The 26,982-nt window shown below is 43.2% G+C and overlaps 1 protein-coding gene across 1 annotated transcript in view; it reads left to right on the top strand.

Moving 5' to 3' along the window:
• The window catches only part of ECT2L (epithelial cell transforming 2 like), a 111,768-nt gene that overhangs the window by 70,217 nt on the left and 14,569 nt on the right, over positions 1-26,982 (top strand). The window contains exons 11-19 of the mRNA XM_010379507.2: positions 1,440-1,622; positions 4,769-4,872; positions 13,384-13,470; positions 18,043-18,257; positions 19,812-19,959; positions 22,572-22,645; positions 22,740-22,896; positions 24,219-24,284; positions 26,273-26,361. Of these exons, the coding sequence (XP_010377809.2) occupies positions 1,440-1,622; positions 4,769-4,872; positions 13,384-13,470; positions 18,043-18,257; positions 19,812-19,959; positions 22,572-22,645; positions 22,740-22,896; positions 24,219-24,284; positions 26,273-26,361 (1,123 nt within the window). The remainder of the gene's footprint in view (positions 1-1,439; positions 1,623-4,768; positions 4,873-13,383; positions 13,471-18,042; positions 18,258-19,811; positions 19,960-22,571; positions 22,646-22,739; positions 22,897-24,218; positions 24,285-26,272; positions 26,362-26,982) is intronic.

Genomic DNA, 26,982 nt, shown 5'->3' on the forward strand with positions numbered 1-26,982 from the left:
CTTCCTTCCTTCCTTCCTTCCTTCCTTCCTTCCTTCCTTCCTTCCTTCCTTTCTTCTTTCTTTCTTTTTTTCTTCTTCTTTTTTTTTTTTTTTTTGAGACAGAGTCTTGCTGTGTCGCCAGGCTGGAGTGCAATGGCATGGTCTCGATCTTGGCTCACTGCAACCTCTGCCTCCTGGGTTCAGGCGGTTCTCCTGCCTCAGCCTCCTGAGTAGCTGGGACTACAGGCGCCTGCCACCATGCCCGGCTAATTTTTGTATTTTTAGTGAAGATGGAGTTTCACCATGTTGGCCTGGATGGTCTCGATCTCTTGACCTTGTGATCGACCCACCTCGGCCTCCCAAAGTGCTGGGATTACAGACATGACCCACCACATCTGGCTGGGAACAGGTTTTCTTCTTTTTCTCCTCCTCTGCCTTTCCTTCCTCCTATTCATCCTCCTTTTCCCTCTTTTGTTCTCATTCTCCTTATTTAAAAAAAAAAAAAAGTATGTTGTGGCTGGGTGCGGTGGCTCACACCTGTAATCCGAGCACTTTGGGAGGCCCAGGCAGGAGCATCACGAGCTCAGGAGTTAGAGACCAGCCTGGCCAACATGGTGAAACCTCGTCTCTACTAAAAATACAAAAATTAGGCAGGCAGTAGTGGCATGCATCTATAATCACAGCTACTTGGGAGACTGAGGCACAAGAATTGCTTGAACCTGGGAGGCGGAGGTTGCAGTGAGCCGAGGTCGCGCCACTATACTCCAGCCTGGGTAACAAAGCAAGACTCTGTCTCAAACAAAAACAAAAACAAAAACACGTTGTGAAGCTTTCTACATGTCTATCAGTAACAGCAGAGGAAACAAAGCAAGTAAGGCTATGTATCCACTCAGGACAGAAAATCAAATGTAACATACCAGTGCATCATCCAGTCATTGTTTTTTAAGAAGAGAAACTTTCTTTAAGCATCTGCTATAGTCCTATAGACGGATTTGTAGAGCGAGGTAGCAGTTTGACATAATTTAAGAAAGATAGGGATTTGGCTATGACAGGGTTGACTTTCAGTGGCCTGATGGGCAAGCCGTGTAGTGTGGGATTTCTTGTGTTTTCACTTGTAGACTGGAAAGATAAAGCAATGCATTCTTCCTTAGATGACTTCTCAGCTTCCCAATGCACAATCCAGCAGCTGTTTTTTTTTTTTTTTTTTTAACTTTGAATGGAATACGTCAGCCTAAGCTATCAAAGAGTAGAGATGCATTTGAAATGATTCATTGAATCCTTTTTGAGTTTCTAATTTTACCTTTGAAAACAGAGGATGGGTGTTTGTCTTAGTCTCCTAATGAGAAACAATAATAAACTCAATACAAATGCAACTAAGTTTTTGTTGTACTTTAAACAAGACGTAGAATTCTTTCATCTGAGCTCAAGCCTGCAATAATAACAGAAGAAAATCTTGTCAGTTCTTAGTGATTGGCTGGGATCCCAATGGGGAAAGGCCCCCTCTTCCATCTACTTCTGCGAAGCAAAGCTACAGACATGGTCCAGCTTCACAGACTTCCTAGAAGAAACCTTGAAAACAGTAAGGAAGCAGCTGTATCCTCTCTTCAAGGAACTGCAGAAGAGCATCAGCGGCAGGATGATAGGTAAGCAGTCTTGCTACTTCTGTTGCAGGTTAATTATGAAGTTGCTTTCATATCCCGAGTGAATACTAGTTGTGGCGCAAGTAAGATCTTAACTCCAGTAAAACTTTATCTCCTAGGTTGCTCACACTTCCTTTCAAATATAATGAATACCCGCTAAGAACAAATATATTCAGGTTCAAAAATGTTGAAGCTGATTCTTATTTTAACATTTTACCACCTTATTAATTCTTTGTCACTTATTTACCTAGACACAATTTGCTGTTTGCTAAGCCAGAGAGCTGTGCACTTTTCCCACTAGAGTTTGCTCTGAAAGTTAAGCACCTCTTATACCCCAGCAACTATTACATAAATTGTTCTACAATGTAAGTTCTATTTATTTTCTATCTAAAATATATAATTTAGTGATGGGCTCCATGGGCCTTTGCTGAGTCTATTGGACATGGTTGAACTGAATTTTTCCATTCACATCCCAGCCCCATGATGGAATGAATGATCACAGCAGAGCCCTTTGAAATCAGTTTACTTCCTCCACTTTGCATCTTTTCCTAAATTAGTCCATTCTGTAAAATTAAGTATATTTCACCATCTAGGTAAAGAGTTTTTCTTTTTCTCATCTGCAACTATTCTTATCTATTCAATTTTTCCCCTACTACTTTCCGCCTGACTAAAACACCGTATGAATCAAATCACCCTCTACCTATGCCTTTCTTCTTTTCCTCTGCCCAGCTCCATATTTAAGGTCTGTTTACATAGTTACCATCTACACAAGAGCTGTAACACACAAGTGTGCATGCAGATATCTGTCAATATGTGTCCTATGTCTCTTTACATAAATGCCTCCAAAACAGGGATTTGCCTTCCTGCTTATTTGTACTACCTACTCTATCACATTTAGGAGGTGTTCAACCATTATTTAAAAATGGTTATGAAGTTGTAAACACGGAGAAAGTATTTCTCCTAGTTCTTTCTTTCTTTTTTTTAGACAGAGTTTCACTTTTGTTCCCCATGCTACAGTGCAATGGTGTGATCTTGGCTCGTTGCAACCTCCGCCTCCCGGGTTCAAGGGATTCTCCTGAGTAACTGGGATTACAGGCATGCACCACCACGCCCAGCTAATTTTTGTATTTTTAGTAGAGACAGGGTTTCACCATGTTGGCCAGGCTGGTCTCAAACTCCCGACCGCAAGTGATCCGCCCATCTTGGCCTCCCAAAGTGCTGGGATTACAGGCGTGAGCCACTGTACCCAGCCTATTTTTTGTATTTTTAGTAGAGACGGGGTCTCGCCTTGTTGGCCAGGTTGGTCTCAAACTCCTGACCTCAAGTGATCTGCCCACCTCAGCCTCCCCAGTAGCTGCCACACCTGGCTAAAGATAAGAGTATTTATGAAATAATATATGTAGGCAATGAGAAGAAAATGGAAAAATAATTTTTTTTTTTTTTGAGACGGAGTCTCACTCTGTCACCCAGGCTTGAGTGCGGTGTCGCGATCTCGGCTCACTGCAAGCTCCACCTCCTGGGTTCATGCCATTTTCCTGCCTTAGCCTCCCGAGTAGCTGGGACTACAGGCGCCTGCCACCACGCCCAGCTAATTTCTCTTTGTAGTTTTTTAGTACAGACGGGGTTTCACTCTGTTAGCCAGGATGGTCTTGATGTCCTGACCTTGTGATCCGCCCGCCTCGGCCTCCCAAAGTGCTGGGATTACAGGCTTGAGCCACTGCGCCCAGCCCAACAATTTTTTAAATAACTGCATCGTGTTAAAAATATTTTAAAAATTAAAAGATGTCTGTGTATGTATGTTTGCATGTTATTTACTTTGGACTTTAAAATATTCATATGTTTGAAGCCTGGTGCAGTGGCTCATGCCTGTAATCCCAACAGTTTGGGAAGCTGAGGCAGGTGGATTGCTCGAGCTCAGGAATTTGAGACCAGCCTGGGCAACATGGCAAAACACTGTCTCCACAGGAAAATAGAAAAATTAGCTGGGTGTGGTGATGTGTGCCTGTAATCCCAGCTACTCAGGAGGTTGAAGCACGAGAATTGCTTGAGCCGAGGAGGCAGAGGTTGCAGTGAGCTGAGATCGCGTCACTGCACTCCAGCCTGGGCAACAGAGTGAGACCCTCTCTCAAAAAAAAAAAAAAAAAAGAAAAAAGAAAAATGTCTGAGCACAAAGATAAGAAGATAGAGGAACTTCTGTTAGGATCGAAAGTCTAACATTTAAACTTATTGAGCTCCTTTTCACATGCTCTCTCCTTATTGTCCAATTTATACATTTCATTCAATATCAGCTTTGCCAGAGTGGGCACTTTTTATATGCTAGACATTTAGATTACTTTGGTTCATTTTATATTTTATCATAGTAGAAATCCTCATTGGGTAATAGAAGTTTTACTGCTATTCTTTGCATTTTTATCCACTAAAAAACAACTGTGGGTCCAGTACGATGGCTCATGTCTGTAGTCCCAATGCTTTGGGAGGCTGAGGTGGGCAGATTGCTTGAGGCTAGGAGTTTGAGACCAGCCTGGGAAACATAGCAAGATCCAATCTCTACAATAAGTTAAAAAATTGGCTGGCCGCACAGGCTCACGCCTGTAATCCCAGCACTTTGGGAGGCCGAGGCAAGAGGATCACTTGAGGTCAGGAGTTCGAGACTAGCCTGGCCAACATGGTGAAACCTGGTTTCTACTAAAACTACAAAAAAAAAAAAAAAAAAAAAAAAAAAAGATGGGCGTGGTGGCAGGCGCCTGTAATCCCAGTTTCTCAGGAGACTGAGAAAGTAGAATTGCTTGAACCCAGGAGGCGGAGGTTGCAGTGAGCCCAGATTGCGCCACTGCACTCCAGCCTAGGTGACAAGAGCGAGATTCCATCTCAAAATAAATAAATAAATAATAGTTAAAAAAGTAAGCAGGCATGGTAGTGCATGCCTACAGTCCCATCTACTTGAGAGGCTGAGGCGGAAGGATCACCTGAGCTCAGGGAATCAAGGCTGGAGTTATGATTTTGCCACAGCACCCCAGTCTGGGCAACAGTGTAAGATCCTGTCTCAAAAAAAAAAAAAAAAAAAAAGCAACTGTGAGGACTGAGTTGTTGTTTTTAAATCACATTTCTTGCATAAATCAATTACAGGGCATGTGGCCTTATATTTACAGGGCAGTTTATGTTTGACACCATGGGTATGACCAACATTCTGAGCAACCAAGAGACTGCACAAGCTCTGGCAGATGGATTGATGGAGTTGTCAAAAGACGATTCTGTAAGTGTTTTCTCTGAAGAAAGTAAACTATGAAAACCAATATTTAAATAAATTCTGTTTGCAGTTACTATTAATTTTTTTGACTAGTTTATCCCTTTCAGCGCACAGTTCCTCAGAGAAATTACATCAGTTTATAAGAACAGCCACTAAGGGATTCTGGGCACAAGATGTGTTAAGTACACAAAACAGACAAGTAGGAAAATCTTCTAGGTTATTTAAAGTTTATTACATTGTGCCCTGTTTTCTGTCTTGTGTTTAATTTCAGTCAGAAGTGACTTTTTTTTATATATGTGTAAAATATGCTAGTGGCTTTATATTTCACATAAACTTTACTCAACAGTGAAACCAATTCCTAGTTTGAGGAGAAACCTGAGAAGGTGTGACCCAGATGGGAAAAGATGAAGGGAAGGGAGGCTAGATGAGAGAGGAAGGGAAAGAGAACACAACAGAACAGAAAGAAGCAAATCAGTAATTCGGTTGGGGATGGGTGTAGGAGAAGCCCAAAGAAACAATTTCATCAGACACGGATCCAAGATTCTCTCTCATTAAGGTCAGTCTACACTTCAGAAAACAGTGAGAAGAAGCCAGTCCACATTTCAGAAAATGGTGAGAGGTCAGTCTCCAGACAGCTCTCACAGCCCCAAAGAGGACAGCATGGCTATAGGAAAATGCAGTGTGGCCGGGCTCACACCTTTAATCCCAGCACTTTGGGAGGCTGAGGCAGGCAGATCATTTGAGCTCAGGAGTTGGAGACCACCCTGGTCAACATGGTGAAACCTCATCTCTACTAAAAATACAAAAATTAGCTGGGCATGGTGGTAGGCATCTGTAATCCCAGTTACTCAGAGGGCTGAGGCAGGAGAATCGCTTGAACCCGGAGGTGGAGGTTGCAGTGAGCTGGGGTCGTGCCACTACTGCACTCCAGCCTATGTGACAGAGACTCTGTCTCAAAAAAAAAAAAAAAAAGAAAGAAAGAAAGAAAGAAAGAAAGAAAATGCGACGTGCAGTTCTCCATCTGAGGGGAGTCAGGAATACGAATAGGATGGAGATAGGGCTGATGTTAACATATTCAATAACCTAAATTCTCCAGTTTCCAAGGAATTCTCAAGGAGAGTCTCAAATCTTTCTCTTCCACCATCATAATTCTACTTTGTGGGTGAGTTTAACACTGTCTCTGCACACGTTCTCTCTCTCCTTATTATCGAGTATCTGCTCCTGTTTCAGTGTGGCTTCTGGGTCTGCACCAGGCATCTCTGGGCGTAGCTGTCCTGCACTGGGTGGGGGCTGCGAAGCTGCATTAGCTGTAGTTTGTCTTCTGTGAAGTCTCAGAAGCCCAATGACGAAAGGCCTTTGGCGAGTCTTGCTGATAAAATGAGCAGGGATATTCACAGAGATGCCCCCACATTGTCTCCCAAAACACCGAAGGATTACTCAGCGTGCTTGGTGTCAGTTCAGTGTACTTATTTCCAACTAATTATTTAAAAATAACCATGTATGATATAATTTGGATGGTGCTGAAACCTATAGCCTGAGAGGGAACCAAATTTGAGAGGCCCAGCATGTTTTTCCTAGCAATTCTGCTACTGCAGCCTCTTTCCCAGGCCTTCCTCTTCCCCGTGAAAGACAACAAGATCCCTCCTGTTCCCTTTCCTCGTTTGGCCGAGGGGATGGTGTGGGCCACTTTGGTTCCAAAGATCTTGAGAGACCCTCCCATAAAACTTAGGTGTCTTAACTGGATTGTGACAAATTGTTGAGAACCAAGAGTACGTATGGTAACTGGAATATGAGATTAACTAGAAAGTCTCATGTACTGACTCGAATTGAGTACTAGTCACTCTGTTTTCTGGACATGTAAATTAATTAGGTAGAAACCTGAAATCCCTGCTAAAAAGTGTGTTCTCTCTTCTGCTGCACTGTTGTCACCTGTATTTCAGATGAATGTTTTAAATGAGAATTTTTCTTGGCGGGGTGGGGGGCATTCTTTAGGACAAACCTCTGGAATTTTTGTCATATTTTCTGCTGAAGAAACGTGGTAAAAAGATCAAAGATTTTGAAGGAAATGTTATTCCAACAAAATGTGACCCAAAGACAACATTCAGTTTATTCATGAAGGTAAAGTTGCTGCTGAATTTTTATGACATTGCTTTTCTGTAGAGTTAGACCCACGTGATAAAGAAATTCATAAACCATTATATAAGCTCTATTGGGAAGCTTTAACTTGTCATTTCTCCAAAGAATTTTATTTTCATGAAGTATTATTAAAAAGGGTGTTTTGTAGTTTCGTAATATGAGTAATACTTAAGCCACTTAAAAGCGTGAACTGCACTATGTTAACTTGAGCAACACTATTTGGTTGTGGGGGAAAGTTAGAAATTTGCATTTTGCTTTGCCATTTATACAGTTGAGCCCTGAGAGAACTTCAGGGGAATTTTTTTTGAGGGGGTTGAAACTAAGAATAGTTCTTTTTTTTCTTAGCTGAGATTCAAATTCATTGAAGAAAAAAAATGGGTTTAAAGTGAGTTCTGACTGGGCGCGGTGGCTCACGCTTGCAATGCCAGCACTTTGGGAGGCCCGGGCGGGCAGATCATTTGAGGTCAGGAGTTCAAGACCAGCCTGGCCAACATGGTGAAACCGCATCTCTACTAAAAATACAAAAATTAGCTGGGCATGGTGGCACGCCTGTAATCCTAGCTACTCAGGAGACTGAGGCAGAAGAATCACTTGAACCCGGGGAGGTTCAGTGAGCAGAGGTCACACCACTTCACTCCAGCCTGGGCAACAGAGTGACACTCTGTCATACATAAATAAATAATTAATAAAGTAGTTCGTCAGGCAAAAAAGAATAATTTTGCAAGTACTATATTCAGAATCCAAGCATTCTTGGTTACATGAAATAACCAGGATTCAAGAAATGCTGAGAATTATGTTGTCATTCACATAGCTGATTTCTATGTAGGGGAAAATACTGTTTTAGAACCATTTTATGCCCATAGAAAAGTCACCTTTGATGTTTGAAGGCGTGAGATGGCAGTCCCTAACACAAACTCATTATGGAGGGCTGTTAGGAGTAAGAGACTTATGAGCACCCCTAGCAGGCAAATGATTTGTTGCCCTATTAACCTGATATTCTGGAAGTATTTGTTAATGCTTCTTTAAAGGACAGTGCAGGGCCGGGCAGGAGCACACACGGAGGACTGCTGGTGGCAGCATCCCCTCTGCCTGCTGCCCCAAATGAACTCAGCAGCACATGACCTGCTGTCATTAAGACCCATGCTTGGCTGGGCGCAGTGGCTCACGCCTGTAATCCCAGCCCTTTGGGAGGCCAAGGTGAGTGGATCACTTGAGGCCAGGAGTTTGAGACCAGCCTGGCCAACATGGTGAGACCCCGTCTCTACTAAAAATACTAAAATTAGCCAGGCATGGTGAGGCACACCTGTGGTTCCAGCTACTTGGGAGGCTGAGGCAGGAGAATCGCTGAAACAGGAAGGTAGAGGTTGCAGTGAGCCAAGATTGCGCCATTGCACTCCAGCCTGGGCAATAGGGCTAGACTCTATCTCAAAAAAAAAAAAAAAAAAAAAGACCTACCTTTCTGCTGTTACCATAGCACAACCCTTACTTTAGTCCTCCCTTTTCCCCACAAAGTGCCCAAGTGGCTTATTCTTCCCAATCACAAGCATCTCCCTGAGAAAGGAGTTTTTATTTTATTTATTTATTTATTTATTTATTTATTTATTTATTTATTTATTTATTTGAGATGGGGCCTCGTTCTGTCACCCATGCTGGGGTACAGTGGCACAATTATAGCTCACCATAGCCTTGAACTCCTGGGCTCAAGCCATCCTCCTGGTTCAGCCTCCCAATGTGCTGGGATTACAGGCTTGAGCCACCACGCCCGGCCATCCCAAGAGGAGTCTAAATGCCTTGGGATATCTAAGCCCTTTACAGGCTGGAGCTGTGCTTGCTGGTTGCCTTGCCCCTAAATCGACCTTTTCAGGAAACTTTTCAAGCAGAGGGCAATTCCTCATCTTTTTAGTTCCATTCTCTAAATATTTGCAGGCGCTAACCACATGCTAGACCTTCTGCTAACTCCTGGGACTGGGCAGCAAAATAAGACAGTTCCTGCCTTTGTGGAGGATGAGGCCAATACATAAATAGGTGGTGCAGCATGATTAGCGCCTGTTAACAGGACGCGCGGGCTGGGATGGGAATCCCGGGGTGGGAACACCAGATGGGCATTTAGTCCAGACTCCCCTTTCTGCTTGTCAGAGGCTGCCGCTTTTGTCTCATTATGCCAGCCACCATCTCTTTGAAATTTGTGGAGATAATTCTTCCCAAAAGGGTGGACATAGTCTCTATCCATCCTTTAGCCTACGAAAACCTGAAAAACAGCAGCCAGGCCTCTAATACCACTCATTTTCCCTTGGTTCACTAAAGGGAAAGATCAACACATATAACCACATTACACAGGTTCCAAATTCTTCCGAAGTCCTTTCAACATCTGCTAATTCCTGACTCCCTGGAAACTTTATTGGATTCTTTCACCCACTTTTATTCCTAAGGGTGAAGCTATTGCCTCAAACCCCAGGCATACAGATCCCAGAAAAGCCCCTCTTTGCAGCAAGAAAGGAATAAGGACAAAACTAAGGTGCTTCCTCCTCTGAAGTGCCACTCTCACGTTTGAAAGACCTAACTCTTGGTGAGAAGCATTTCTGGGATCATTGACACCTAAGGGAACGATGACTTGGAGCAGTTCATCTAAGGCTCTTTCTCCTCAAGTTCCTCTGCCAAATAAAATTCAAACTGAATGACGTCTTTTCAACTGGCTGTTGACCCGAACAGCTAATCATGTTCATAAAATAATGCATGAAATTTGGGCTGAAAGTTCCTTATTGCTGGAAATCAGGCCCTCTATTGCTACATTGTCTGCCTGTAATAAAACTGGAAAAATGCAAAACTCCTTAATGCCTGGAAATTTCTTTGATTTTTTTTTTTTTTTTTTTTTTTTTTTGAGACGGAGTCTTGCTCTGTCGCCCAGGCTGGAGTGCAGTGGCCAGATCTCAGCTCACTGCAAGCTCCGCCTCCCGGGTTCACGCCATTCTCCTGCCTCAGCCTCCCAAGTAGCTGGGACTACAGGCGCCCGCCACCTCGCCCGGCTAGTTTTTTGTATTTTTTAGTAGAGACGGGGTTTCACCGTGTTAGCCAGGATGGTCTCGATCTCCTGACCTTGTGATCCGCCCGTCTCGGCCTCCCAAAGTGCTGGGATTACAGGCTTGAGCCACCGCGCCCGGCCTGATTTTTTTTTTTTTTTAACTGAATTAGAAAAAATACGTATTCGATTCTCATTTGATTCTCTACTATTTAACACTAAAGAGCTTGGGCACAAAGCCCACAAAAGAAATGCAGAGACCTCTAGGAGGAAGAACCACAGCTAAATGTCAGTGTTGAATTAGGATAAAAATAGAAAAGCTGATTTTCCTTACATTAGGGTTTATTTTTTAAACTGGATATTCATTCAGAAGCCTCAGGAGACAAAGGAGGGGAAAGTGAAAGCTTCTCTAAGATAATTGTTTTAAAGACCCTTCCAGCCAGGCTCAGTGGCTCACGCCTGTAATCCCGGCACTTTGGGAGGCCAAGGTGGATAGATCACCTGAGGTCAAGAGTTCGAGACCAGTCTGGCCAACATGGTGAAATCTTGTCACTACGAAAAACTCAAAAATTAGCCGGGCATGGTGGCAGGTGCCTGTAATCCCAGCTACTCAGGAGGCTGAGGCAAGAGAATCCCTTGAACCTGGGTGGCAGAGGTTGCAGTGAGCCAAGATTGCAGCACTGCATTCCAGCCTGGGCGACAAGAGCAAGACTCCATCTCAAAAAAAAAAAAACAACCCTCCCAGAGAGGCTTGTGTAATAGGGATTATCTGTCAAATCCAGGACTGTGTGTGTGTGTCCATCCATGTGTCTATCTATCCATCCACCTACCTACCTACCTATCATCCTGCTGCCCAGTGATTATTTGCTCCTGGTTTTTGTCTGCCTATAATGTTTACACTGACACCATGCAACCATGGTGATGGCTGGCCGCCAGAATTATAATTGTTCCTGAACTCTACCTGTCATTTTCACAACTATTTCTGGCCCCTAATCCAGGCAGCTGAGTGTTTGCTGGCAGTAGCATCAGCAATGACTAGAATGTCCCTGGAAAATAGTGTCTGCCTATGCTCCATCCTAGAGAAAAATTCCTAACATGTTCTCCGAGCTTTTTTTTTATGGTCTTCCTTATATGTCCTGGAGAGCCAAGGCAAAGACCCACCAACACAGAATGATTGTTGTCTTATAAATGTGCAAAGTTTCTGCCATGTTACTTCCTCTGAATTCATCCATAAAAACTAAGTAAAAGATAGCATCGGAATCTAAAATTAAGCTGTAAAAATTCTGGCAATTAAACATATAATATAAAATGAGTGACCTTGCCAATTTTAGGTTCGAACAAAATTACTACGCCAAATCAATGTCCTATCCACAAAGAAAAAATTATATTTAAAAAAGTAAGTTGCTGCTGAGCCAGAATGGGAAACAAAGCCCGATTGTAAGTGAGCAGGTTCTAAAATAGCCAAGGTGGTCTGGGGGTTCCATGATGACACCTGAATTTTAATGCATAAACTTTCATGTGAGCTGTGTAGTCAGGTGATCTCCCAGACAGATGGCTCCCTTATCTGTGAGATCCACAATACAATTGTGTGCTGTTTGCATTATCTTAATCTTGGCCCAACTTGAGAGTTTTTGTTTTTGTTTTTTGAGACAGCCTCACACCATCATCCACGCTGGAGTGCAAGATACTGGCTGGGCACAGTGGCTCACGCCTGTAATCCCATCACTTTGAGATCCCAAAGCAGGAGGAGCACTTGAATTTGAAAACAGCCTGGGCAACATAGTGAGACCTTGTCTCTAAAAAAAATGAACAAAATTAGCCAGGCATGGTGGCGTGTGCCTGTAGTCCCAGCCACTTGGGAGGCTGAGGTGGGAGGATCAATTCAGCTTGGGAGGTGGAGGCTGCAGTGAGCCAATATTGCACCACTGCACTCCAGCATGGGTGAAAAAGTGAGACCCTGTCTCAAAACGAAACAAAAACAAAGTAGGTCTCCTCCCTCTGCCCAAACCGTAAGTATGGATACATGCCAGGCTGATATGAGACAGCCACAGAGCAGAGGACAAAAGAAATCATTAGAAGACTCCCTGGAGCAGACAGGAAGCACCTAGGCTCAGGCGGGACCTCCTGCCATCTAGGACTAGAGCTAGCTGGCTGCAGCTTTGCAGACCTGGGTTCATCTGCAGAGGCTCAGGCTGCCAGAGCAATGTGGCATCTCCAAAATAAAAATTTGTTTTTGCCTCAGTAGAGTAAGGTAAAAGGAGGCTTGGTTACAAATTGAAGTTATTCTTCCAGCATCATCCCTGAACATCCAAGGGTTGCCATTGGTAGTTTCGTCTTTGATGAAGAAGGCAGCAATAACGACAGCTGACCATGCTCGTCCCTCAACATAAACACAGGACCATTGCTCTGTTGCTAGGGTGGACCCTGCGGTGCTGCAGGCAGCAGGGGTGCGGTGCTGCAGGCAGCAGGGGTGGGGGTGGAGGGCTTTTTAAAAAAATGTGCTAAGTTTTCGGGAGGCCACAGTAAGAATAGTTAACAAGGTAGTGAAGAAAGAATAAGCCTTATTTAAATATGCAGGTCTAGAAAGGGTATGCAAACTGTTTTTGACACATTTTCACTTGGTGGAAAAAAAAGGAGTGAGTTTTGTGAGCTTTTCCTTCTGGATCTTAAAAATAAAATAACCTATTTGCCCTCAACTGAGAAGGAACAGAGCAGAGCTGAGGCAGAAGCCTCTTACCTAGCCAGGCTTGGTGGCTCACGCCTGTAATCCCAGCACTTTGGGAGGCCGAAGCGGGAGGATTACCTGAGGTCAAGAGTTCCAGACCAGCCTGGCCAACATGGCGAAACCCCATCTCTACTAAAAATACAAAAATTAGTGGGGCGTGGTAGCGGACCCTGTAAGCCCGCTCCTCAGGAGGCTGAGGCAGGAGAATAGCTTGAACCTGGGAGGCAGAGGTTGCAGTGAGCCGAGATTGTGCCATTGCACTCCAGCCTGGGTGACAGAGTGAGACTCTGTCTCAAGAAAAAGAAAAAAAAAGAAGCCTGTTATCCAGGAATGTGTGTGAGTCTCTAAGCCTGGGAGGAGCCCCAGCCCAGCATGACTCCCCTGGCTCCCAGGGAAGAGGGAGCTTTGCTGGATTTAGTTTTCAAGTATTATGTAGTTCAAAGGAAGCAAAGGCTATTTTTAAAAAACATAAAATTTAAGAGTGGCATCCCATTTGCAAGCACTTAACTCACTGTGTGTAGGGAACACTGTGGTTGGGGCTGAAGGCAGAGGCTTCTGAGGGCCTCCTGCGGGCACAGTACTGAGTTTTCAGAGATGCCAAGACCTGCCTCCAATAACCAAGTTTCTATTCAATCTTCAGGAAAGAAGTGTTGTAGAAGACAATTCTTGGGACACAAAGTCCAGGCTCAGCAAAAATGATTTAAATGTTGAAGCACTGATTAATCTGGTAAGCTAATTATTACATAATGTAAATTTACCATTGGTTTTGCTCCTGACAGTGAAATTTCAGCCTTTATTCTGGCTAGTTCTTTGTTTTCCTTGAAAATTTCCCTTTGGGGGATTAAAAGAAAAACCTCAAGTATAATTAGAGATAATTCAGCTGGCAGACTTATTTTTCAAATAAGCCCTGGACTGAAAAGAAGTTGAGCCAGAAGGACAGCAGTGTAACTATCTTGGAGCAAAACCAATCTGTATGTTACTCCCTGACTTTCTTCTATGATACTAGGAGGTCTTTTAAAGAAATGGCATGGGGACAAAGCCTCACAGTTTCTAATTAATCTACCAACTTACAGTCTGACTTCAAAAGTTGAGTCTAATGAACACAATGTCTAGGGCTCGTCTTTCTATGTCAAAGGTAAAGTGTGGAGGAAGCGGCAGCCTCGGCAGAGGCCAGTCCCATCCTGTGTAGCCCAGGGCATGGGCACGTTGTTTTGTTTTCTTCAACACACAAACATACTTATTATCACCTTTCATTTTCAAAATCCTATAAAAGACACATTCCTAGCCACATTTGATAGACAAAGGACTAGAGTTAAGAAAAGTTACATGGGGGAAAAAAAGTCAAATGACTTCCCTAAGGCCAGACAATTGGGCAAGAAAAATCTTAAGTCCTGCAGCCCTGAGCTCAGACCTGGGGCTCTTTACCCGCCCCAGACACCCTCGCTGTATCCATCTGCTGCAGACAGCGCAGGCTGTGGAGCCCCAGGACATGGGTGCCCACTCATCCCAAACCCATCCCTAGGAACACCCAGGAGGAACGTGTTGCATAGAGCAGGGGATATGAGGGTATCTCATCTGACTATTGGTAATAATACCTGACAGTGTTTCCAGATAACAACCAAAGGTTTAACAATGAAAACCTTAGTTCAAAATGATTATAAATGTTGGATAACTCCAATATTTAAAAATATATACATACAGAAATACACATATAATATTAAAAAAATATATGGGCTGTAAGCCAACTGACAAGTGGGATGCAGATGTATTTTTTACCTCATTAGATATGTCTAAATAGGTAGTCTATACAGACCATGTGTTGGGAAAATAAGAAGAGTTTGGCAGCTCATGCTTGCAATCCCAGCACTTTGGGAGGCCAAGGTGGGTACATCGCTTAAGCAGAGGAGTTTGAGACCAGCCTGGGAAACATGGCAAAACTCTGTCTCTACAAAAAAAAATACAAAAATTAGCCTGTTGTGGTGGCTACTCTGGTGGCTGAGGCAGGAGGATCGCTTGAGCCTGGGAGGTCGAGGCTGCAGTGAGCCGTGATTGCACCACTGCACTTCAGCGTGGGTGACAGAGGGAGACCCTGTCTCAAAATAAAAAACTGAAAAAAAGAAGAGTGTGTTTATAATATTTCAACTACAGTGAGTTCTCTCATTTTTCTCTTAAGTTATTTTTACATTATAATTCCAGTTAGTGAAATTATGGTTAACGCATCTTGGTGAAGATCACATAGCATTACACATTTTTTCATTTTAAACAAGACACTTATTTAAACAACAGGGTGCTTGACTTGAAGGAAAAACTATCTGGGAATCATTTTTATCAACTAATTGATCCTCACTTAAAGACAGATTGTCCTACATATAAGAGGTAGGTACAGAAATGTTATAAAATTTGCCCTTCGTGTTACAATGATAAATGAAAAACATTAGAATTCTCCAACTGAACAAGGTATGCAAGGATTTATATATATATATACACACACATACATATATATACACATATATACATATATACACACACATATACACATATATATATGACTATTGGTAATAATACCTGACAGTGGTCTCAAGATAACAACAAAAAGTTTGACAATGAAAACATATATATATATATATATATATATATATATATATATATATATATGTATATATTGCTGTTGTTAAAACAATGAGAGCAAAATAACAGATTGGAATATAAAGATAACCGCTGAATGTGCATCCCACGAAGGGAGAAAACAGGTGTTTTTTTTTTTTTTTTTTTTTTTTGAGATGGAGTCTTGCTCTGTCACCCAGGCTGGAGTGCGGTGGCACGATCTCGGCTCACTGCAACCTTGGCCTCCCAGGTTTCAGTGATTCTCCTGCCTCAGACTCCCGAGTGGCTGGGATTACAGACATGTGCTAACAGGTCTGGCTAATTTTTGTATTTTTAGTAGAGACAGAGTTTTGCCATGTTGGTCAAGGTGGTCTCGAAATCCTGACCTCAGGTGATCCAGGTGCCTCGCCCTCTCAAAGTGCTGGCATTACAGGCGTGAGCCACTGTACCTGGCCAAGGAGGTCTTTTCACAGAAGCATTTTTCCCCTTCTCATCTCCATTTGTGTTGATCAACACGTACCATTAGCCACTAATTTTTAAAAAAATCCTTGTGCACATTCATCAGTTAACCTTATGTACAATAAAGGAATGGTGAAGGAAATGAAAGAACAGAGAAAACTATCCTGTAATAGTTAGGATGTAGTGGAACCAAATTGCAGTTGAGAATGCGCCCTTGGTCTGTAAGAATAGCCTCTGGCGTAAAGTAGCGGGTTCTCTTTTTACTGGACTCCTCCTTCTGCTGCTGAAACACATCAATTGCATCTTTAACCTCCATTTCCAATTTTGCAGGTGTTTCTGTTTCACTGATTGGCCATCTGACAAATTGGAATCTGATCCACCTCACTGACAAGCCTTGCTTGTCATTAGTTTACTAAGTGTACTAAGTAAGCTAAGTTTACTTAGTTTACTTAGTGGTTATTACTAAGTGGTGTATGCCTGTTAATCTTAAATTGTACCAAGGAACCATCCTGCCCACCACCTTAAAATTAATGTGAGCAGTTCTGACTCCTTCCTTGAGCTTTCTGTTTACCATGGTGAGTGCTGGAGTTACCTCAGGTCCGCACTGAATGAGAACGCAAGCAGCACCAGGAGTGGCAGAAGCAGTATTGTCATATTTTATTGGGGGCAGTGTGGGGTATACTTAGGGGTGGAGGGAAAATAATAATCCTAGGCTCAAATTGAAGGACATTATGTTTTTGAAATTTAGATATTATAGATTTTCTGGTATAAAGATGCTCATTTTATAGCTTTTGAAACATGCAGATAAAAGAGAAAAAATATCTAGTACCAGCAATAAAAAGTAATGTCTCTCTCCATATAAACATAGCACACACAACCTCAGGGTATGGAATTTCTTTAGGCCAGTGTATGATTTTCACCTCTGCATTAAAAAATAAAACAAGAGCCTGGGCATGGTGACTCACACCTGTAATCCCAGCACTTTGGGAGGCTGAGGTGGGTGGATCACGAGGTCAAGAGATCGAGAACATTCTGGCCAACGTGGTGAAACCCTGTCTCTACTAAAAATACAAAAATTATCTGGGCACGGTGGCATGCACCTGTAGTCCCAGCTACTTGAGAGGCCGAAGCAGGAGAATCACTTGAATCCAGGAGGCGGAGGTTGCAGTGAGCCGAGATCGTACCACTGCACTCCAGCCTGGACTAAAGAATGAGACTCCATCTCAAATGAAAAAAGTAAAATAATAAATAAATAAAACAAGAGTTGGAAATATAACATAGCACATCTGGCAACCTGGCTAGCCAGGAGAGATGGGCTCATAGCTCCAAGTCTATCCTTAATACTGAAGTTAGATCCTTAATACTGAAAGAAGAGCATATGCTTCAGATTTTTCATATGTCAGTTGGGGAAGCAAATTAGCTAATAATAAAAAGCTGTCTTTACCTGTTCATGCTGCTGCAATAGAAAACATGAGACTGGGTAATTTACAAAGAACAGAAATTCTTTATGAGGCTGGGAAGTCTAAGATCAAGGTGCTGGCATCTGTCAAGGGCCTTCTCTTGGAGTACTCACATGGTGGAAAGCAAGAGAGGACCAATTCCCTCTGCCAAGCCCCTTTCTAAGGGCACCTGATCCCATTCATGAAGGAGGAGTCCTCATGACCCAGTCATCTTTTCACGGCTCCACTTCTTAATACTGTCACATTGGCTACACCTGAATTTTGGAAGGGACACATTCAAACTGTAGCAGAGGGCTAGCTCATTTCAGTTCTTCTATTTGCAGGATAATCAATAAAACACTACTTGGAAAAAGAAATAGGAAAACAAACAAGGGTAGACAAGCCAAAGGCTTCCCCACTAGACTGTAACCTCCATGAAGACAGGACTCTGTCTTGTTCTCATCATGACATGGCCAGCACCAGCATAAGACACCTAATATTGATTTGGATGGACAGATGGATAAAAGTAAATTTTCGAACTGCCTTCCTTTAGATCCAAGATTAAAATTCCCCTCTCTACTTGGCCATCAGGCTGGCCTGATATGAGGGGCTCTCTGATGATACTGGGGACAAGTGATGGACAGCGGGGTCCTCCACAGCCCCCTATGAAGTCCCCTTCAACCTGAACAGCACAAACCAGCAAGGGGTGGTGGGGGGGAGTTCTCCATGTAGCTGCCTGACTGCTCAGCACTTCTACTTCTCCATCACTGACTTGAGTTCTTAACACTTCTCTACAGGAGAGAATACTCCAGAAGGATTCAGCAGAAAAGCGAACTAGAGTTGTCAGGGAACTCTTACAGAGTGAGAGAAAATACGTGCAGATGCTGGAAATTGTGAGAGATGTTTATTTCGCACCACTGAAAGCAGCACTGTCATCAAACAGAGCAATTCTGAGTGCTGCCAATATCCAGATTCTTTTCTCTGATATTCTACAGATTTTAAGTCTTAACAGGTAAATCCTGAATATGTATTTTTTTAAGTATTCATTGTGCACTGAGAAGAGCCCATACTTTCATGTTTCTAAAGCTGCATGGAGGTGCAATGATGCTCTGCCCCTCTTAGGGACCCTGATTATAGCAGAGAGATCGTCATCACATTACCTACTGGGCTGCAACCAGTAGTAACACCCAAGGACACCCCTTCCCTGGTTCCTAGCCATGGTGCAAGGAGTGGCGTTCAGGACCTAGGCTTTTTGTAACCCTGCGGTCCCCAACCTTTTTGGCACCAGGAACCAGTTTCATGGAAGACAACATTTACACAGACCAGGGGTGGGGGGAATGGTTTCGGGATGATTCAAGCACATTACATTTATTATGCACTTTATTTCTATTATTATTACATTGTAATATATAATAAAATAATTATACAACTCACCATAATGTAAAGCAGTAGGAGCCCTGAGCTTGTTTTCCTGTAACTAGATGGTCCTGTCTTGGGGTGATGGGAGACAGTGACAGATCATCAGGCATTAGAGTCTCATAAGGAGCTTGCAACCTACATCCCTTGAACGTGCAGTTCACCACAGTGTTTGCACTCCCATGAGAATCTAATGCCACAGCTGATCTGGAGCTCAGGCAGTAATGCAAGCAGTAGGGAGCGGTTGTAAAGATCAATGAAGCTTCACTCACTCAACCGCCACTCACCTCCTGCTGTGCGGCCGGGGTTCCTAACAGGCCATGGACCAGAACCCATCCACAGCCTGGGGGTTGGGAATCCTTGCTGTAACTAATAGACGGTCCGTGCAAAAGACAGCAGGAAGGAGGAGAGCCATATACTCATTCTCAATCAGCAATGTTCAGTTAAGCAATGGGAAAAAACCAGAAGGATTTAATGGGATTAAGCCACCAGGACACTTAGCTTAGAAAGCTCAAGCTGGGGGTCAGTTTAATAACAACATATTTTCAAGTGCCTAACATGAGAGAGAAAAGTGATCATTTCTGCCTGTGGTAAAGGGAGGCAACCTGTGTATGTGCTTCCCTGATGGTGACTCTCTAGGTAACTTGGAACAAGTTCCTTCCTCTCAATGGGCCCCAGTTCCTACAGTGAAGAGGTTGAACTAGGCCTCTTCCAGTGTTGAAGGCCTCTGACAGATGAATGAGGGATTTTCTTAGAGCCCTGGGGAAATGGGCCAAGCAGGGACTATGGCATTCCCTGTTGAAGACAGTGGAGCACTCCCCTCTAAAAACTGTAACAACTTTCACCCACCTGCCTATCTGGAGGCAAGAGACTGGGACATCAGGCGGCGGCTGTATCGTGGCCAGTGTGTGGTTCTGACTCAAGGAACTGAGGTGAAGACGTGGGATTCTACCCCAGCCAACCTACTCCTTCACGTCCCAGTTCCCTTTCCTGTCAAATCTGCACTTCTCTGTGTTAAGAAGAAATGACTTGACCAAAACCCTACTGTAAAGGACTAGGCTGAAAATGCCCGTGCTGATGACAATGGATATTTGGGTTTGTAAGTTATCTCAAGTGAATATTTCATGCTTATGCTCTTCTCATACCACAGGCAGTTTCTAGATAACCTGAGAGACAGACTGCAGGAATGGGACCCAGCTCACTGTGTGGGAGAAATAGTCACGAAGTTTGGAAGCCAGTTGAACACATATACCAATTTCTTCAACAATTACCCTGTCATTCTGAAAACTATTGAGAAGGTAAATGAATTTCAATCCCATCATTCTATGAGACCTGAGCTAGAAAGGAAGTTATGTGTGGAACCCGAAAGACCAGCGTTAATAAGAAAGGCTTCTCTGCTCTTAGCTCCCAGCTCTCTTCCCATACTGTGACCTCTGAGGACAGGAACCCTGACTTAGGGGCTAGCACAATATTTGACACCTAGCATTGCCAGGAACTGGTTCTTGAACTGAACTCATCCTCATACAAACTACCAGGGTTTCACTTGCCCCAGATACACTCAGCTTACAGGAAAATGCTCCACAATTGAGCTTGGAATCCACTCTGCTACTACAATCCTGTGTGTCCTTGACAAGTTCACTCTCTCATGTAGAAAATTAATCACCCACAGCTTTTTTGGAAGAACAGTCAATTTCTGAAATGTCACTAGGAAGTAAGGAATGCCTTGATCTTACATTTCCTAGAGAGTAAATTATTAACAGTTTTCCCTGTTGCAATTTCTGCCATTATTTAATCTGAGCAGGAATATCCAATTCCCTTCTGTATCACCTGCTGCTCGTGTGGGGATACCTTCTGATGGGAATAAAATCCCTCTTTTTTCCCTCCTCATTTGGTATCGAAAGCCTAGAAAAGGCTACCTTGTCACATGGCAGCACACTTCTGCCAGAGTCCACTGTGACCATTCATCTTCACTGAGGCCTGCAGGAAAGGCCTGTGAGCTGGGAGGCCTCTGGAGGGCTCCTGCCCTTGACAGCTTCCTTTGTAGTATTCCTTCCACCCTACCCAGGGAGTCTAGTCACTGCTGGATAACTTGATGATTCAACAGTTACATAAATAAGGTAGTTTCATAGGACTGACCATGGAGACAAGAATTGGAGCAAAGCATCACATGGTATCAGGAACACACTGGTACCTAAATTTTTTTAGCTATAGATAATGATGCCTATTTCACTAGCACTGTGTGTGTATACAAGTAAGTACTTAGCTTAAATGTTAGCTATTTAGTTGTGGGGTTTGAGATAGGGTCTCCCTCTGTCACCTAGGCTGGAGTACAGTGGCATGATCACAGCTCACTGCAGCCTCGACTTCCCCAGACTCAGGTGATCCTCCCACCTCAGCCTCCCAAGTATCTAGGACTACAGGCATGTGCCACCACACCTGGCTAATTTTTTTGTATTTTTTTGTAAAGACCAGGTTTCACCATGTTGCCCAGGCTGGTCTTAAACTCCTGGGCTCAAGCAATCCGCCCAACTCTGCCTCCCAAAGTGCTGGGATTACAGGTGTGAGCCACCATGCCAGCCAATGTTAGCTATTAATATGATTGAAATCCATAAATATTTCACTTGGTCTTAGCCGAAAGTCCGAGAATGAAATCGTGAATATTTGATTTCTAGAAGTTAGCATTGCCAACATCTTTTAGGCATGGAAAAGGAAGTAACCTCACAGGTGCTTTAATAGTGATAAATGAATACATTTTAAAACAGATAAGGTGGGCGGGTGGCTCACACCTGTAATCCCAGCACTTTGAGAGGCCTAGGCAGGCGGATCACCTGAGGTCAGGAGTTCGAGACCAGCCTGGCCAACATGGCGAAAACCCGTCTCTACTAGAAATACAAAAATTAGCTGGGCATGGTGGCAGGCACCTGTAATCCCAGCTACTTGGGAGGCTGAGGCAGGAGAATCGCTTGAACTCGGGAGGCAGAGGTTGCAGTGAGCTGAGATTATGCCACTCTACTCCAGCCTGGGTGACAGAGCGAGACTCTGTCTCAAAAATAAAAAAACAACAAAAAACAAAAAAACAGATGTGAAGTACAGTGGAACACCTGTATAATAAACATTACTATGGAAAACATAATTAACAGAAGCATTAAAGGTGAATACCATTAATAGTCAAGATCTTACTACACTGAAATAACATTTACTGTGTGACAGCCACTTTATGGATAGGATGTTTTTTTTCCACACCACAAGCATTAGAGATGATATCTATGTTACAGACGAGAAAACTGAGGCTCAGAAAAGTTAAGTAATTTGATAAGGTTATATATTCGATTTATTCTCATTCAAATCCAGGCCCACCTGGTCGCAAAGTACATTCTTATTTGTCTATACTGATTAAGTTCAATGAATAGGGTCAGGTCTATGTATAATTAAAACACATTTTTTTTTTTTTTGAGATGGAGTCTTGCTATGTCGCCCAGGCTGGAGTGCAGTGGCACAATCTCGGCTCACTGCAAGCTCTGCCTCCCAGGTTCACGCCATTCTTCTGCCTCAGCCTCCCGAGTCGCGGGGACTACAGGTGCCTGCCACCACGCCCGACTAATTTCTTGTATTTTTAGTAGAGACAGAGTTTCACCATGTTAGCCAGGTTGGTGTCAATCTCCTGACCTCACGATCCGCCTGCCTCGGCCTCCCAAAGTGCTGGGATTACAGGCGTTACAGCCACAGCGCCCGGCTGACACACATTCTTAACATATTAGGAAGACACCAAGGGCACTACTAATAGTCTAATTGGTTAGACATCGATGTTGCCCTTTCGCTTCAGGCATTCCATAGATCATGCTTGCTCAGTGGAACAGTGGACTTTACAACTATCTCATAAAGTTTTGACAAAATAATCCTCACCTTTTAGTGCAGAGAAATGATACCAGCATTCCGAACTTTCCTGAAGAGGCATGATAAGACCATTGTTACCAAAATGCTGAGGTATGTTCTGAGGGAGAGCACAGCAGCGACCCCCACAGAGAGGGCATTCCTGGGCCTTCAGAGACCAGAGTTCCCTTCTCTATGCCTCATACAGCCTGCCGGAACTGCTGTTGTACCCATCCCGAAGATTTGAAGAATACCTTAATCTTCTCTACGCTGTCAGGCTTCATACCCCTGCAGAGCATGTTGACCGTGGGGACTTGACCACTGCAATTGACCAAATCAAAAAATATAAAGGTTATATAGATCAGGTTGGTTGCTGATAAGAATCTGCGTCCTTTAAACATGTTACAATGCCTTTGTGATACTCCCACTCAAAGATCCTGAGACACCTTATCTTCTTGTGGGGTTCTTTGCTTTAAAGTCTTTCATCCTTTTAATGCTAAATCAACAGTGTGTTCAGTGATTTCCAACACTAAGGGCATCTATTCTAAGCCAAGCAACATGAGACAATGTTTTCAGATATTTGTACAAATACAATAAAATTTTTATGAAAGTTTGAAGAATAAAGTATTTGGACTGATTTTTTACACAACTAAAAGGCAAAAAAAAAAAAAAAAAAAAAGTAAAATCCTTTGTTTCTGAAAGTACTTTTTGTTTTGTTTGTTTGAGATGGAGTCTCGCTCTGTCGCCCAGGCTGGAGTGCAGTGGCGCGATCTCGGCTCACTGCAAGCTCCGCCTCGCGGGTTCAGGCCATTCTCCTGCCTCAACCTCCGCAGTAGCTGGGACTACAGACGCTCGCCACCACGCCTGGCTAATTTTTTGTATTTTTGGTAGAGACCAGGTTTCACCGTGTTAGCCAGGATGGTTTCAGTCTCCTGACCTTGTGATCCGCCCGCCTTGGCCTCTCAAAGCCACCGCGCCCGGCCTCTGAAAGTACTTTCAATGCATTAATTAACTTTCCTGCCTCAGTGAGTACGATGGTCATAATTATTATCTGAAGAGTAAGTAAGCACCTTGGAGTACAGTACTATCATTCTGAAAATATTATTGTATTGTGCATACTGTAAATAGGCATCTGGGATGAATGTAAACTGCTAACATATTTTTCCATGAAGATACTTTTTTGCATCCAATTTTGTCACTTGCCTTTGTTTTAAAACATTGGGTACAGAGAATTGAATTTTTTTTTTTTTTTTTTTTTGAGACAGAGTCTGGCTCTGTCACCAAGGCTTGAGTGTAGTTGTGTGATCTCAGCTCACTGCAACCTCTGCCTCCCTGGTTCAAGCAATCCTCCTACCTCAGCCTCCTGAGTAGCTGGGACCACAGGCAGGCGCCACCATGCTTGTCTAACTTTTTTTTTTTTTTTTTTTTTGTAGAGATGGGGTTTCACCATGTTATCCAGGCTGGTCTTGAACTCCTGAGCTCAAGCCATCTGCCCATCTCAGCCTCCCAAAGTGCTGGGATTACAGATGTGAGCCACTGCACCCAGCCCAGAAATTGGAAACTTTCTATTATAACATATGAAAATACCAAGTCCTGTATCAAGTGCCATAAAATATTTTAATCTATTTCTTTTATGAATAAAAATGTCACAATTTTAGTTTGCCTAAAAGTACTTTTTTTCCCCTAGATGAAGCAAAACATCAATATGAAGGATCATCTGTCAGATATACAGAGAATCATCTGGGGATGCCCTGTACGTATTCTTAGGAACTTGCTGTATCTCATGCTCATGAATACAACCTCCAATCATTGGCAAAAGGAGACCTACAGACCCCAAGGCAGCTACTATTTGTGGAATGCCTGCTACGTGCCAGGCACTGCCACGCCCTCCCATTTCACATCTTTGTTATCTGCAAGGTTGCTCTATAAGAAGGGGCACAAGTGAGCTTGCCCCTATCCCATAACTTTTCGATAGTCTTTGTTCCTTTATTGGTATTACTGTGATCACGATGCCCTTTGAGGAAAGGGGCCATGTGTTCTACTTGTTTTCTTTTTTTTTGAGATGGAGTCTCGCACTGTCGCCCAGGCTGGAGTGCGGTGGTGCAATCTCAGCTCACTGCAAGCTCCACCCCCCAGGTTCAACCATTCTCCTTCCTCAACCTCCCAAGTAGCTGGGACTACAGGAGTCCACCACCACGCCTGGCTAATTTTTTGTATTTTTAGTAGAGATGGGGTTTCACCATGTTAGCCAGGATAGTCTTGATTACCTGACTTTGTGATCCGCTTGCCTCGGCCTCCCAAAGTGCTGGGATTGCAGGCGTGAGCCACCATGCCTGGCCGTGTTCTACTTGTTTTCTATCTCCCCGAATATGGTACCTGGTGCAGGATTCTGCACCCTGATGGTATCTGAAAAAGCTTTAGAAGGTCTCTGTTAGCAACCTGTTAATCTATAGAATATCATCTGGCCCCACGCTCCCTTATCTCTTACAGTTTCCCGAACTTCTTTATAATTATACCACACAGATCTACTCACGATTCTCTAATGTTAACTTCTCTTCACACATTTGTGCTTTGCACATACTCTTTCTTTTCTGAAATTGCTTTTCTTTCCTATTTCACTGGATAAACTCCTATTCATTCTAACTAGTTCAATCATCATCTCCTTTGCAAAGTTTCCCCCAGCATTTCCAGCTTTAAGTGGCTTCTTCCTAGGGATTTTGCATCCTGAATATCCCTGATAACATTTTACTGCAATCCTTTATTCATGAAATTGGGAGCTCCATCATGTGTGAGCTATGATTTACTTGCCTTCTCATGTCTGGCACATAGGAGGAGCTCAGGCTGTGAGTTATGTTGAATTAAAGTATCAACTGATTAGAAACGTTATTTTTATTTAGTCAAATTGGGGAAGCAAGATGAAGTTGTTTTGTTATAATTTTGGGCTGCACATTTTGTAGGAAAAGATAATTGAGGTTGATTGGATTGCAAAGATCCAAATTCTTGAAACTCACAGAGTCTACGAAACTCTCTCTGGATCACTGTTCACACCAAGAGCTCATCCTCATGACTAGATCAATATAAAGGCTTGACTTCTTATTCCGTACCAATTCATTCACTTCTTTTTCTTTCTTTTTTTTTTTGAGATGGAGACTCACTCTGTCACCCAGGTTGGAGTGCAGTGGTATGATCTCGGCTCACGGCAACCTCTGCCTCCAGGGTTCAAGCAATTCTCCTGCCTCAGCCTCCCAAGTAGCTAGGACTACCGGCATGCACCACCACGCCCAGCTAATTTTTTTGTATTTGATTTCACCATGTTGGCCAGGCTGGTCTCCAACATCTGACCTCAGGTGACCCACCCGCCTCGGCCTTCCAAAGTGCTGGGATTACAGGCGTGACCCACCGCGCCCAGCCCACTTCTTTTTCTGAATAGCTCCCTTCTTATCCCCCAACCCCCAACTTTGTTTTTGATATTAGGAAAACACTTACAAATAAAACTATAATTTCAGTAGTTTTAAAACTTTGACAAAAATTACTTTTTTTCCCTTAAATATAGTTTTCTTTGTCAATACTGTGGTCTTTCTAAGAAAATCTGTTTCATAAACAGTGAAAACATTCACTTTTTCATGCTTGAACTGTGTTTTAGTTAACATTTGCATATTCTGGGATATAAAATGGTTTGCAGTAGTAAGTTTTTTTATTTAAAAAATTTATATGTGCTTCTATTTTGTTTTTGATTTATAGACTCTATCAGAAGTAAACAGATATCTAATTAGGGTACAAGATGTAGCCCAACTTCATTGCTGTGATGAAGAAATAAGTTTCTCTTTAAGGTAAACAATAGTTAACTATCCTAAGGCTGTGGACACCTTCCAAGCAGGTGACTGTCTTACTCATCCTGTAGCTCCAGCATTCAGTACAATGTCTGACACAGTAGGTTTGAAATGAATCTGTGCATTAGACTGCAAAGTTACAACTTCCTCTGAGATAGTGTAGGGTATTTTATCACCATGTTCGCATTCCAGCCAGCTACTGGGTAGAATGGAAGAAAAAAATTGTCCCTGCCAGGACCACAAACTCCACATAAGCAAGCATTCTAAAGGTTGGTCATTTTTCTTTCTTTCTTTCTTTTTTTTTTGAGATGGAGTCTCACTCACTGCCGCCCAGGCTGGAGTGCAGTGGTGCAATCTCCACTCACTGCAACCTCCGCCTCCAAGCTATTCTCCTGCATCAGCCTCCCTGAGATTACAGGCACCCGCTGCCACGCCCAGCTAATTTTTGTATTTTTAGTAGAGACGGGGTTTCACCATGTTGGCCAGGTTGGTCTCAAACTCCTGATCTCCAGTGGTCCACCTGCCTCGGCCTCCCAAAGTGCTGGGATTACAGGCATGAGCCTCTGCACCCGGCCACTTTTCTACTTAGCTAAGCTCCAAGTGTTGCAGGATTTTCACACC

Source organism: Rhinopithecus roxellana, chromosome 4 (genome assembly GCF_007565055.1).
Source record: "Rhinopithecus roxellana isolate Shanxi Qingling chromosome 4, ASM756505v1, whole genome shotgun sequence".
NCBI lineage: Eukaryota > Metazoa > Chordata > Mammalia > Primates > Cercopithecidae > Rhinopithecus > Rhinopithecus roxellana.